The sequence below is a fragment of the Cyclopterus lumpus genome, chromosome 15, assembly GCF_009769545.1.
Source record: "Cyclopterus lumpus isolate fCycLum1 chromosome 15, fCycLum1.pri, whole genome shotgun sequence".
Lineage (NCBI taxonomy): Eukaryota > Metazoa > Chordata > Actinopteri > Perciformes > Cyclopteridae > Cyclopterus > Cyclopterus lumpus.
Window position 1 is genome coordinate 670,001 of NC_046980.1, and position 12,500 is coordinate 682,500.

Below are 12,500 nucleotides of genomic sequence, written 5' to 3' on the forward strand. Positions count from 1 at the left end.
TTTGGTAATGACAGATTTTCAGATCTGGACTTTGCCGACGATGCAGTCATCTTCGCGGAGTCATTGGATGTTCTCACTGGGGCCCTCGTGTCGCTGGGTGAGGAGTCAGAACCGCTGAGACTGCGTGTCTCCTGGATCAAGACCAAGGTTCAGGCATTCAATGATTCAATTCAGTTTATTTTAGCCCAATATCACAAATTACAAATTCCCCTCAGAGGTCTTTACAATCTGTACACATATGACATCCCTGACCTTTGACCTCACATCGGATCAGGAAAAACTCCCAAAAAATAACCTTTGACAGGGAAAAAAGGGAAGAACCCTTCAGGAGAGCAACAGAGGAGGATCCCTCTCCCCGGATGGACAGATGAATAGATGTCATGTGACCAGATGAACAGAGTTACATAAACACATTACATGAATATGACAATGTATGAATGGAACTCCAATCCATGAAACAGAAGGAGGTAGAGAGGGGGGGGTGGGGCATCAGCAGGGCCAATGGGAGGCCGGCTCACCAGCATCAGACACCTCCAGGTCCAATGGACCCTATGAGACGTGAAGTCACAACGACTCCGGGGAGGAAGCAGAGTTAATAAGGTGCAATGGAGAGATGTAAATGTATCCATAAGGAGAGAGAGAAGAGGAGAGAGGTGCTCAGTGTATCCTAAAACATCCCCCAGCAGCCTATAAGTCTATAGCAGCATATCAAGGGGCTCGACCAGGGCAAACCTGATTCAGCCCTAACTATAAGCACTATTAAAGAGGAAAGTCTTAAGTCTACTCTTGAATGAGGTGACTGTGTCTGCCTCCAGGACTGAAAGTGGAAGCTGGTTCCATAAAAGAGGAGCTTGATAACTGAAGGCTCTGGCTCCCATCCTACTTTTTAGGACTCTAGGAACCACAAGTAGCCCCGCATTTAGTGAGCGCAGCTCTCTAGTGGGGCAATATGGTACTACAAGCTCCTTAAGATATGATGGTGCATCACCAATCAAGGCTTTGTAGGTGAGGAGAAGAATTTTAAATGTGATTCTTGATTTTACAGGGAGCCAGTGCAGAGCAGCTAATACAGGAGTCATGTGATCTCTTTTCTTAGTTTTTGTGAGTACACGAGCTGCAGCATTCTGGATCAACTGGAGGGATTTAAGAGACTTATTAGAGCAGCCTGATAATAAGGAGTTGCAGTAATCTAGTCTGGAAGTAACAAACGCGTGAACCAGCTTTTCTGCATCTTTTTGAGACAAGATGTGCCTGATTTTTGAAATGTTACGTAGATGAAAAAATGCAGTCCTTGAGATTTGCTTAACGTGGAGTTAAAGGACAAGTCTCGGTCAAAGATAACTAGAGATTCTTTACAGTAGTGTTGGATGCCAGGGCAATGCCATCTACAGAAACCACATCACCAGATAATTGATCTCTGAGGTGTTCAGGGCTGAGTAAAATAACTTCACTTTTGTCTGAGTTTAACATCAGGAAGTTGCAGGTCATCCATGTTTTTATGTCTTTAAGACATTCTTGAATTTTAGCGAGCTGGTTGGTCTCCTCTGGTTTGATCCATAGATATAATTGAGTATCGTCTGCATAGCAATGAAAGTTTATGGAGTGTTTCCTGATAATATTGCCCAAAGGAAGCATATATAAGGTAAATAAAATTGGTCCAAGCACAGAACCTTGTGGAACTCCGTGATTAACATTGGTGGTCATTGAGGCTTCATCGTTTACGAATACAGATTGAGATCGATCTGATAAATAGGATTTAAACCAACTTAGTGCGGTAACTGAAATGCCAATCGACTGATCCAGTCTCTGTAATAGGATGTCATGATCAATGGTGTCGAACGCAGCACTAAGGTCTAATAATACCAGTACAGAGATGAGTCCTTTATCAGCACTAAGGTCTAATAATACCAGTACGGAGATGAGTCCTTTATCAGCACTAAGGTCTAACAAGACCAGTACGGAGATGAGTCCTTTATCAGCACTAAGGTCTAACAAGACCAGTACAGAGATGAGTCCTTTATCAGCACTAAGGTCTAACAAGACCAGTACAGAGATGAGTCCTTTATCAGCACTAAGGTCTAACAAGACCAGTACGGAGATGAGTCCTTTATCAGCACTAAGGTCTAACAAGACCAGTACAGAGATGAGTCCTTTATCAGCACTAAGGTCTAACAAGACCAGTACAGAGATGAGTCCTTTATCAGCACTAAGGTCTAATAATACCAGTACGGAGATGAGTCCTTTATCAGCACTAAGGTCTAACAAGACCAGTACGGAGATGAGTCCTTTATCAGCACTAAGGTCTAACAAGACCAGTACGGAGATGAGTCCTTTATCAGCACTAAGGTCTAACAAGACCAGTACAGAGATGAGTCCTTTATCAGCACTAAGGTCTAATAATACCAGTACGGAGATGAGTCCTTTATCAGCACTACGGTCTAACAAGACCAGTACAGAGATGAGTCCTTTACCAGCACTAAGGTCTAACAAGACCAGTACAGAGATGAGTCCTTTATCAGCACTAAGGTCTAACAAGACAAGTACAGAGATGAGTCCTTTATCAGCACTAAGGTCTAACAAGACCAGTACAGAGATGAGTCCTTTATCAGCACTAAGGTCTAACAAGACCAGTACAGAGATGAGTCCTTTATCAGCACTAAGGTCTAACAAGACAAGTACAGAGATGAGTCCTTTATCAGCACTAAGGTCTAACAAGACCAGTACAGAGATGAGTCCTTTACCAGCACTAAGGTCTAACAAGACCAGTACAGAGATGAGTCCTTTATCAGCACTACGGTCTAACAAGACCAGTACAGAGATGAGTCCTTTACCAGCACTAAGGTCTAACAAGACCAGTACAGAGATGAGTCCTTTATCAGCACTAAGGTCTAACAAGACCAGTACAGAGATGAGTCCTTTATCAGCACTAAGGTCTAACAAGACCAGTACGGAGATGAGTCCTTTATCAGCACTAAGGTCTAACAAGACCAGTACAGAGATGAGTCCTTTATCAGCACTAAGGTCTAACAAGACCAGTACAGAGATGAGTCCTTTATCAGCACTAAGGTCTAACAAGACCAGTACAGAGATGAGTCCTTTATCAGCACTAAGGTCTAACAAGACCAGTACAGAGATGAGTCCTTTATCAGCACTAAGGTCTAATAAGACCAGTACAGAGATGAGTCCTTTATCTGATGCATTAGGAGGTCATTTGTAATCTTCACCAGTGCTGTCTCTGTGGTGTTTTCTAAATCCTGACTGAAACTCCTCAAATAAACTATTCTGATGTAGAAAGTCACACAACTGATTTGCGACTACTTTCTCAAGGATCTTAGAGAGGAAGGGAAGGTTAGAGATCGGTCTGTAGTTAGCCAACACCTCTGGATTAAGAGTGGGCTTCTTCAGGAGAGGTTTAATTACAGCTACTTTGAAGGAATGTGGTACATTGCCTGTTAGCAAAGACACATTAACAATATCCAGCAGAGTGGTGCCAATTAAAGGCAACACGTCTTTAAGCAGCCTTGTTGGGATGGGGTCTAAGAGACAGGTAGACGGTTTAGAAGTAGAAACCGTTGAGGACAATTGGTCTAGGTTAATGGGAGAAAAGCTATCCAAATATACACCAGGGCATACAGCCGTTTCCAAGGCCACTCCTCTTGAAGACAGATCGGCAGTAGTTGAGGGCAAGAGATCATCAATCTTGCCTCTAATAGTTCAAATCTTTTCATTGAAGAAGTTCATGAAGTCATTACTACTGAGGTCTATAGGAATACACGGCTCCACAGAGCTGTGACTCTCTGTCAGCCTGGCTACAGTGCTAAAGAGAACCCTGGGGTTGTTCTTATGTTTCTCTATTACTGATGAGTAATAGGCTGCTCTGGCATTACGGAGAGCCTTTTTATATGTTTTAAGACTATCTCGCCAAACTAAGCGTGATTCTTCCAGATTGGTGGAACGCCATATACTTTAAAGCTTTCGTGAAGTTCGCTTTAGGTCGCGGGTCTGAGGGTTCTACCAGGGAGCAAACCTCCTTTGCCTCACTGTCTTCTTCTTCAGTGGGGCTATCGAGTCTAGTGTCATTCTCAGTGAGCCTGTAGCACTATCGACAAGATGATCAATCTGGGACGGACTAAAGTTAGCACAGGAGTCCTCCGTCACATTGAGACGTGGTATTGAATCAAATGCAGAAGGAATCGCTTCTTTAAATGTAGCTACAGCACTGTCAGTTAGACATCTGGTGTAGAAACTTTTGACTAACGGTGTACACTCCGGGAGTATAAAGTCAAAAGTTATGAGGTAATGGTCTGACAGAAGAGGGTTCTGTGGGAAGACCTCCAAATGCTCAATGTCAATGCCATATGCAAGAACAAGGTGGAGGGTGTGGCCAAAGCAGTGAGTGGGTTTCTGTACTCTCTGACAGAAGCCAATCGAGTCCAACAATGAGATAAATGCAGTACTAAGGCAATCATTGTCAATATCCACATGAATATTAAAATCTCCTACAATAATAACCTTATCACTTTTAAGGACTACACTTTATAGAAACTCTGAACATTCAGATATAAATTCTGAATATGGACCTGGTGGCCGGTACAGTATAACAAATAGGATTGGCTGTAATGTTTTCCAGGTTGGATGTGAAAGACTAAAAACAAGGCTTTCAAATGAGTTGTAGTTTAGTTTAGGTTTAGGATTCATTAATAGGCTTGAGTCAAAGATGGCTGCTACTCCACCTCCTCGGCCGGTGCCTCGAGGAATGTGAGTATTAATATGACTTGGAGGAGTTGATTCATTTAGGCTGACATATTCTTCATGGCTCAGCCAGGTTTCAGTAAGACACAATAAATCAATGTGATTAAATGATATTAAATCATTTACTAATACAGCTTTAGATGACAGAGATCTAATATTTAGGAGTCCACATTTAATTCTCCTGTTTTGTTGCGCTGTTGCAGTAGTGATGTTAACCTGTATGAGGTTATTTTGTATGACTCCTCTTCTGGTTACTTTTGATTTAATTAATTTAAGTGGCCGTGGGACAGACACAGTCTCTATAGAGTTAAGCTTAAGGGTGGGTAACTGCTCGAATGGAAGTGCAGAGAAGGGTGGAAGACTACAACTCTGCTTCTGCTTCCTGATCTGAACTCTGGGTCATGGATTAAGTCCGTTAATCAACTTGGCCATGTTCACAGAAATGAGACGCGCTCCATCCCAAGTGGGATGAATGCCGTCTGGACTCATCAGATCAGGCTTTCCCCAGAAAGTCCTCCAGTTATCTATGTAGCCCACATTGTTTGCTGGGCACCACCTGGACAACCAGCGGTTGAATGACGACATGCGGCTATACATGTCATCATTGATCAGATTGATGTCTTGGATGCGGCTGTCGAGTCTGTTCCTGTGTGTGGCGAGAATGTTGAGGTCACGGAGACATTCACTTACCAAGGCAGTGTTGTCCATGTCTCTGCTGGATGCGGTCAGGAAGTCAATCAACGCCTGGGGAGTGATGGACTCACTGGATGAGGGTGTGTGGCGTTCTCGGCATTTGTACAAGAGGACAGAGGTCTGAGTCTTTAGGTCGCTGGTATTGCCTGTCTTACTCTATGGGTGTGAGACTTGGACGCTAACCAGTGACCTGAGGCGAAGACTGAACTCCTTTGGTTCCATGTCTCTCCGAAGGATCCACGGGTATCGCTGGTCGGATTTTGTACCTAATGAGCGGTTACTCCGGGAGACTCGGATGAGGTATGTTACCTGCATTATACGGGAGCGCCAGCTGCTACTACGAGCATGTTCCCTGAGGCTGACCCGGCCCACAGGATTCTCTCTTTGAGAGACCCTGTTGGGTGGAGGAGACCTAGGGGTCGCCCATGTGCCTTGTGGCTTCGTCAGGTTGATCGTTACTTCGGTGGGATGGGGCTGGGACGAGTGTCCGCCTGGAGGACGGCCATACGGAGACCCCGGGAGTACCTTGGCGCATGCCCCCATACCTGACCTGACCTCTTTGTTTGATATGAAAGAAGACGTTTAGAGCTTTTCTCTCTTTGTGACTCTGTTTGCTCGTTGCAGTGATTTCTTCGGCTCGGCAGCAGACGGGCGATCTCACCTGAAGACGCACGACCTATCATAACTTAATATTCTGGACTGGACGCACGATTCCTTTTGACTTCCTGTTTCCATTCCGTTTACGGCGAGGAGGACGAGGACGAGGAGGATGAAGAGGAGGACGAGAAGAGAGAACTTTCCTTTTGAAATATTTAAATCTTCTTGATTCTTTAACACACGTGTGTTTAATTTCAGTTTTGAATCTCTTTTTGTTTTTAATAATTGTCTTCTCAGTTTTAATGCCTGTTATGACTTGAATTATGAATTAAAGATTTCTTGTTTTATGTAACTGGTTTGTTTTTTTGGGATAAACAAAAGGAAAAATCAATGTTGACATCAACAGATAAAAGATTGCAGATGCAGTATTTAATAAACCGATAACAGTTCAAGGGTATAATTTGTCATGAATAAGTAGGTCTTATTTCGACTTTTTAATTAGTACTAGTAGTAGTAGTCATAGTCGTAGTAGTAGTACTAGTAGTACTACTACTAGTAGTAGTAGTACTACTAGTACTACTACTAGTAGTAGTAGTACTAGTACTATTAGTAGTACTATTAGTAGTACTAGTAGTGATGGCCGGTTTTCTTTTATTCCACCGAGTGACTCATCTGATCACAAACCATCTTTGACTGCGTCCTGACGTCACCACGGAGCGTCAGTCGACGCGGCTCGTATTTCCGGGTTTCCGAATAAAACACGCCTCCAAATAGGGAGAAAACTTTTCCCAGCGGGGTTCCTCGTGCAGATCGAGGTGTTTCCGGGACTCAGGTGAGTCGAGCCGCGTCAGGTGAGTCCCACGTGACGTTCACTGGGTCTGTGTCTGTAGAATCGGAACAGGCCGGATCCTGCAGCATGTGGTCCTCATTCAGCAGGTAAAGACCCGCTTCTGAACCGGGTCGGGTCCGGACCGCCAGAGTCCAGCAGGAGTCTGCGGTCTGGTTTCACTGGGAGATTCCAGCTGCTTCTTTTTTTACTACAAAATAAAAGCCGAACATTAAGTCATTTGACTAGAAAATAAAAGCCGAAACAACGAGTCAATCAGTCTGTCGGCTGGTGCTGTGCGGTGACGTCACGTCCGGAAAGTGATGGCATGTATTTAAGTGCATTTACTCAAGTACTGTAAAAGTCTGTGGTACTTATACTTTACTTTAGTACTTTGTCTTCTCCTCCACTACTGAGGTACTTTACTGTACTACATCTCAGGTACATGTAGTACTTTATACTGTACTACATCTCAGAGGTACTCGTAGTACTTTATACTGTACTACATCTCAGAGTGTACTTTATACTGTACTACATCTCAGAGTGTACTTTATACTGTACTACATCTCAGAGGTACTCGTAGTACTTTATACTGTACTACATCTCAGAGGTACTCGTAGTACTTTATACTGTACTACATCTCAGAGTGTACTTTATACTGTACTACATCTCAGAGGTACTCGTAGTACTTTTTACTACATTTGTCTGACAGCTTTAGTTTCTTCTCAGATGTTTTGTCCTCTGACTCCTGGTTCTGATTTTATAGATTTTGTGTAGTTAGTATATTTAGTATATTTTATATATGTTGTGTTTTTTGTATACTTTACATATTTTTTATACTTCATATATCTTGTATGTTTTATCTATTTTTGTATTCTTTATATATTTTGAGTATTTTATAGATGTAGTGGCCATTTGTCCAATAAATCAAAGACAAACATGAATCAAAGTTTGTGGTTATGCAGCTGATAATTTATTTACTAAATAAAACAAGCAAACAAACAAAAGTCCAAAGGAATTCCTCACGCTGGTAGAAAACCATAGGCCTACACCCAGGTGCATGCTGGTCCTGTACCTGCCTACTCCTTCATGTAACCCAGGTGCATGCTGGTCCTCTACCTGCCTACTCCTTCATGTAACCCAGGTGCATGCTGGTCCTCTACCTGCCTACTCCTTCATGTAACCCAGGTGCATGCTGGTCCTGTACCTGCCTACTCCTACATGTAACCCAGGTGCATGCTGGTCCTCTACCTGCCTACTCCTACATGTAACCCAGGTGCATGCTGGTCCTCTACCTGCCTACTCCTACATATAACCCAGGTGCATGCTGGTCCTGTACCTGCCTACTCCTACATGTAACCCAGGTGCATGCTGGTCCTGTACCTGCCTACTCCTACATGTAACCCAGGTGCATGCTGGTCCTGTACCTGCCTACTCCTACATGTAACCCAGGTGCATGCTGGTCCTGTACCTGCCTACTCCTACATGTAACCCAGGTGCATGCTGGTCCTCTACCTGCCTACTCCTACATGTAACCCAGGTGCATGCTGGTCCTCTACCTGCCTACTCCTACATATAACCCAGGTGCATGCTGGTCCTGTACCTGCCTACTCCTACATGTAACCCAGGTGCATGCTGGTCCTGTACCTGCCTACTCCTACATGTAACCCAGGTGCATGCTGGTCCTGTACCTGCCTACTCCTACATGTAACCCAGGTGCATGCTGGTCCTCTACCTGCCTACTCCTTCATGTAACCCAGGTGCATGCTGGTCCTCTACCTACCTACTCCTACATGTAACCCAGGTGCATGCTGGTCCCCTACCTGCCTACTCCTTCATGTAACCCAGGTGCATGCTGGTCCTGTACCTGCCTACTCCTTCATGTAACCCAGGTGCATGCTGGTCCTGTACCTGCCTACTCCTACATGTAACCCAGGTGCATGCTGGTCCTGTACCTGCCTACTCCTACATGTAACCCAGGTGCATGCTGGTCCTCTACCTGCCTACTCCTACATGTAACCCAGGTGCATGCTGGTCCCCTACCTGCCTACTCCTTCATGTAACCCAGGTGCATGCTGGTCCTGTACCTGCCTACTCCTACATGTAACCCAGGTGCATGCTGGTCCTCTACCTGCCTACTCCTTCATGTAACCCAGGTGCATGCTGGTCCTGTACCTGCCTACTCCTACATGTAACCCAGGTGCATGCTGGTCCTGTACCTGCCTACTCCTACATGTAACCCAGGTGCATGCTGGTCCTCTACCTGCCTACTCCTTCATGTAACCCAGGTGCATGCTGGTCCTGTACCTGCCTACTCCTACATGTAACCCAGGTGCATGCTGGTCCTCTACCTGCCTACTCCTACATGTAACCCAGGTGCATGCTGGTCCTGTACCTGCCTACTCCTACATGTAACCCAGGTGTTGGTAAATATATCTAGACCACAACAATAAAGAATTAAACTAAAAACTATCACAAGAAAAAGCTATTCTAATATATCAAAACCTACATAAGCAAACAACCTGAATGATTACACAATACTACTTGTCAATAAAATAACTACATACCAATATCAAATAAATCTCTCCAACAATATATTTTATATATCTTGTATATTTGATATATTTTGTGTATTTTGCAGCGAGGATGTCGACCACGACTCAGAAACACAGAGACTTTGTCGGCGAGCCGATGGGAGATAAATCGGTGACGGCTCTGTCGGGCATCGGGGAGATTCTGGGGGAGAAGCTGGCGCAGCAGGGCTTCGACAAGGTACAGGAAACGCACAATAGTACACAATAGTACACAATAGTACACGTTGAACCACAGGGCGCCTACAGGCCGCAGTGATCTCACAACAATGTAATGGCGAGTTCAATTATTTTTATTGTTTTATTTATTTTGTCTGTGTTATGTATTCTTGTGTTTTTACAGTGTATTTTCTGTGTTTTTTTTACAGTGTATGTTTTTACTCTTTGTGTTTTTTACTATGTGTTTTTGTTTTTTTAGGCCTACGTGGTGCTGGGTCAGTTCCTGCTGCTGAAGAAAGACTCTGAGATGTTCACCGAGTGGCTGAAAGACGCCAGCGGAGCGAACTCCCGTCAGGCCGGCGTCTGCACTCAGTGTCTGAGGGAGTGGTGTGATGCCTTCCTCTGAGACCCCGCCTCCTCACACGAGACTCCTCCCCTTCCTGTTCTTTGCTCACTTCGGGCTCCTGAAGCCAATCATCAGTGTTGGGTTCACGGTTCATGTCTTCAGGTGACTCTTGAGCCGGCTGTTTGTTCGCGTGAATAAAAGCTTTGATTCTGAACAGCGGTGGTGCATTCAGGTTCTCTGAAGAAGTCTGTGAAACATTAAATCATGTCGTCTTTTACCTTTTAGTCCAAAAGAGTTTCATTCAGTTTCCAGTTTTTCACAAATGACGTGACTCACTAACCAGAAGAGAAACGACACCAACGGTGTACTTTACTGGTCTGCAAGGGTCTAATGGGGTCTGCAAGGGTCTACGGTCTAATGGGGTCTGCAAGGGTCTACGGTCTAATGGGGTCTGCAAGGGTCTACGGTCTAATGGGGTCTGCAAGGGTCTACAATCTAATGGGGTCTGCAAGAGTCTACGATCTAATGGGGTCTGCAAGAGTCTACGGTCTAATGGGGTCTGCAAGAGTCTACGGTCTGCAAGGGTACGGTCTAATGGGGTCTACGGTCTAATGGGGTCTGCAAGGGTCTACGGTCTAATGGGGTCTGCAAGGGTCTACAATCTAATGGGGTCTGCAAGAGTCTACGATCTAATGGGGTCTACTGTCTAATGGTGTCTGCAAGGGTCTAATGGGGAGGGGGGTCCGCTTGATTTGATGGGTCCGCTAGGTGCTGATGGATCTAATGTGTATCTGGGTTTGTTGGGTCACTAGGGCCCGATAGGTTCACTATGGTCTGTTGGGTCCACTAGATTCTACTATGGTCTGTTGGGTCCACTAGGGCCCGATAGGTTCACTATGGTCTGTTGGGTCCACTAGGGCCCGATAGGTTCACTATGATCTGTTGGGTCCACTAGGGCCTGATAGGTTCACTATGGTCTGTTGGGTCCACTAGATTCTACTATGGTCTGTTGGGTCCACTAGTGCCCGATAGGTTCACTATGGTCTGTTGGGTCCACTAGGGCCCGATAGGTTCACTATGGTCTGTTGGGTCCACTAGGGCCCGATAGGTTCACTATGGTCTGTTGGGTCCACTAGATTCTACTATGGTCTGTTGGGTCCACTAGGGCCCGATAGGTTCACTATGGTCTGTTGGGTCCACTAGAGCCCGATAGGTTCACTATGGTCTGTTGGGTCCACTAGGGCCCGATAGGTTCACTATGGTCTGTTGGGTCCACTAGGGCCCGATAGGTTCACTATGGTCTGTTGGGTCCACTAGATTCTACTATGGTCTGTTGGGTCCGCTAGAGCCCGATAGGTTCACTATGGTCTGTTGGGTCCACTAGATTCTACTATGGTCTGTTGGGTCCACTAGGGCCCGATAGGTTCACTATGGTCTGTTGGGTCCACTAGGGCCCGATAGGTTCACTGTGGTCTGTTGGGTCCACTAGGGCCCGATAGGTTCACTATGGTCTGTTGGGTCCACTAGATTCTACTATGGTCTGTTGGGTCCACTAGGGCCCGATAGGTTCACTATGGTCTGTTGGGTCCACTAGGGCCCGATAGGTTCACTATGGTCTGTTGGGTCCACTAGGGCCCGATAGGTTCACTATGGTCTGTTGGGTCCACTAGATTCTACTATGGTCTGTTGGGTCCACTAGGGCCCGATAGGTTCACTATGGTCTGTTGGGTCCACTAGAGCCCGATAGGTTCACTGTGGTCTGTTGGGTCCACTAGAGCCCGATAGGTTCACTGTGGTCTGTTGGGTCCACTAGAGCCCGATAGGTTCACTGTGGTCTGTTGGGTCCACTAGAGCCCGATAGGTTCACTATGGTCTGTTGGGTCCACTAGAGCCCGATAGGTTCACTGTGGTCTGTTGGGTCCACTAGAGCCCGATAGGTTCACTGTGGTCTGTTGGGTCCACTAGGGCCCGATAGGTTCACTAAGGTTGGGTCCCCTAAGTACTACTTGTCTGGGAGTATAAGGGTGTTGGCGCCCCCCTGTGGCTGAGACGGAACAGAATCAGTCAAAGTAATCATAACTAAGATACTTGTCCTGCATTCAAAGTTATTGTGTGTGTGTGTGTGTGTGTGTGTGTGTGTGTGTGTGTGTGTGTGTGCGCGCGTGTGCGTGTGCGCGTGCGCGTGCGGTCCTCGTACATATGATATACTTGGGGTGACTACCTTGGGGAGTTTTTCCTGATCCGATGTGAGGTCAAAGGTCAGGGATGTCGTATGTGTACAGATTGTAAAGCCCTCTGAGGAGAATCTGTGATATTGGGTTATACAAAAAAAAACTGAATTTAATTGAATATACAAATAGATGAGAAATATACAAAAGACAACAGAATGGACATATACACATATATGTATACATATACATATAAACATATGTATATATATATGCATATATATACACATATATATATATATATGTATACATGCATATAGATGTAACCGAGTGTAACTGAGTGTAATTGACGGGAGGTGATTGGGTCT

The 12,500-nt window shown here is 45.2% G+C and overlaps 2 protein-coding genes across 7 annotated transcripts in view; both read left to right on the plus strand.

Moving 5' to 3' along the window:
- abhd12 (abhydrolase domain containing 12, lysophospholipase) overlaps window positions 1-6,394 on the plus strand; it is a 24,914-nt gene extending 18,520 nt beyond the window's left edge. For all 4 annotated transcript variants that reach the window (XM_034551846.1, XM_034551845.1, XM_034551842.1 and 1 more), the window contains one exon: window positions 6,070-6,394. In XM_034551846.1, coding sequence (XP_034407737.1) covers window positions 6,070-6,130 — 61 coding nt within the window. In that variant the 3' untranslated portion in view covers window positions 6,131-6,394. The remainder of the gene's footprint in view (window positions 1-6,069) is intronic.
- A 365-nt stretch (window positions 6,395-6,759) lies between these two features.
- Window positions 6,760-10,241, plus strand: LOC117744224 (barrier-to-autointegration factor-like). 3 transcript variants are annotated; one of them, XM_034552402.1, is made up of 3 exons: window positions 6,760-6,874; window positions 9,510-9,640; window positions 9,878-10,241. In XM_034552402.1, exons 2-3 carry the CDS (start codon window positions 9,515-9,517, stop codon window positions 10,022-10,024), a joined length of 273 nt encoding a protein of 90 aa, XP_034408293.1. In that variant the 5' UTR covers window positions 6,760-6,874; window positions 9,510-9,514; the 3' UTR covers window positions 10,025-10,241. The 3 variants fall into 3 exon arrangements, with proteins under 3 accessions (XP_034408293.1, XP_034408292.1, XP_034408294.1); XM_034552401.1 differs by having other exon boundaries at window positions 6,776-6,893; XM_034552403.1 differs by having other exon boundaries at window positions 6,845-6,978.
- The last annotated feature ends 2,259 nt before the right edge of the window (window positions 10,242-12,500 follow it).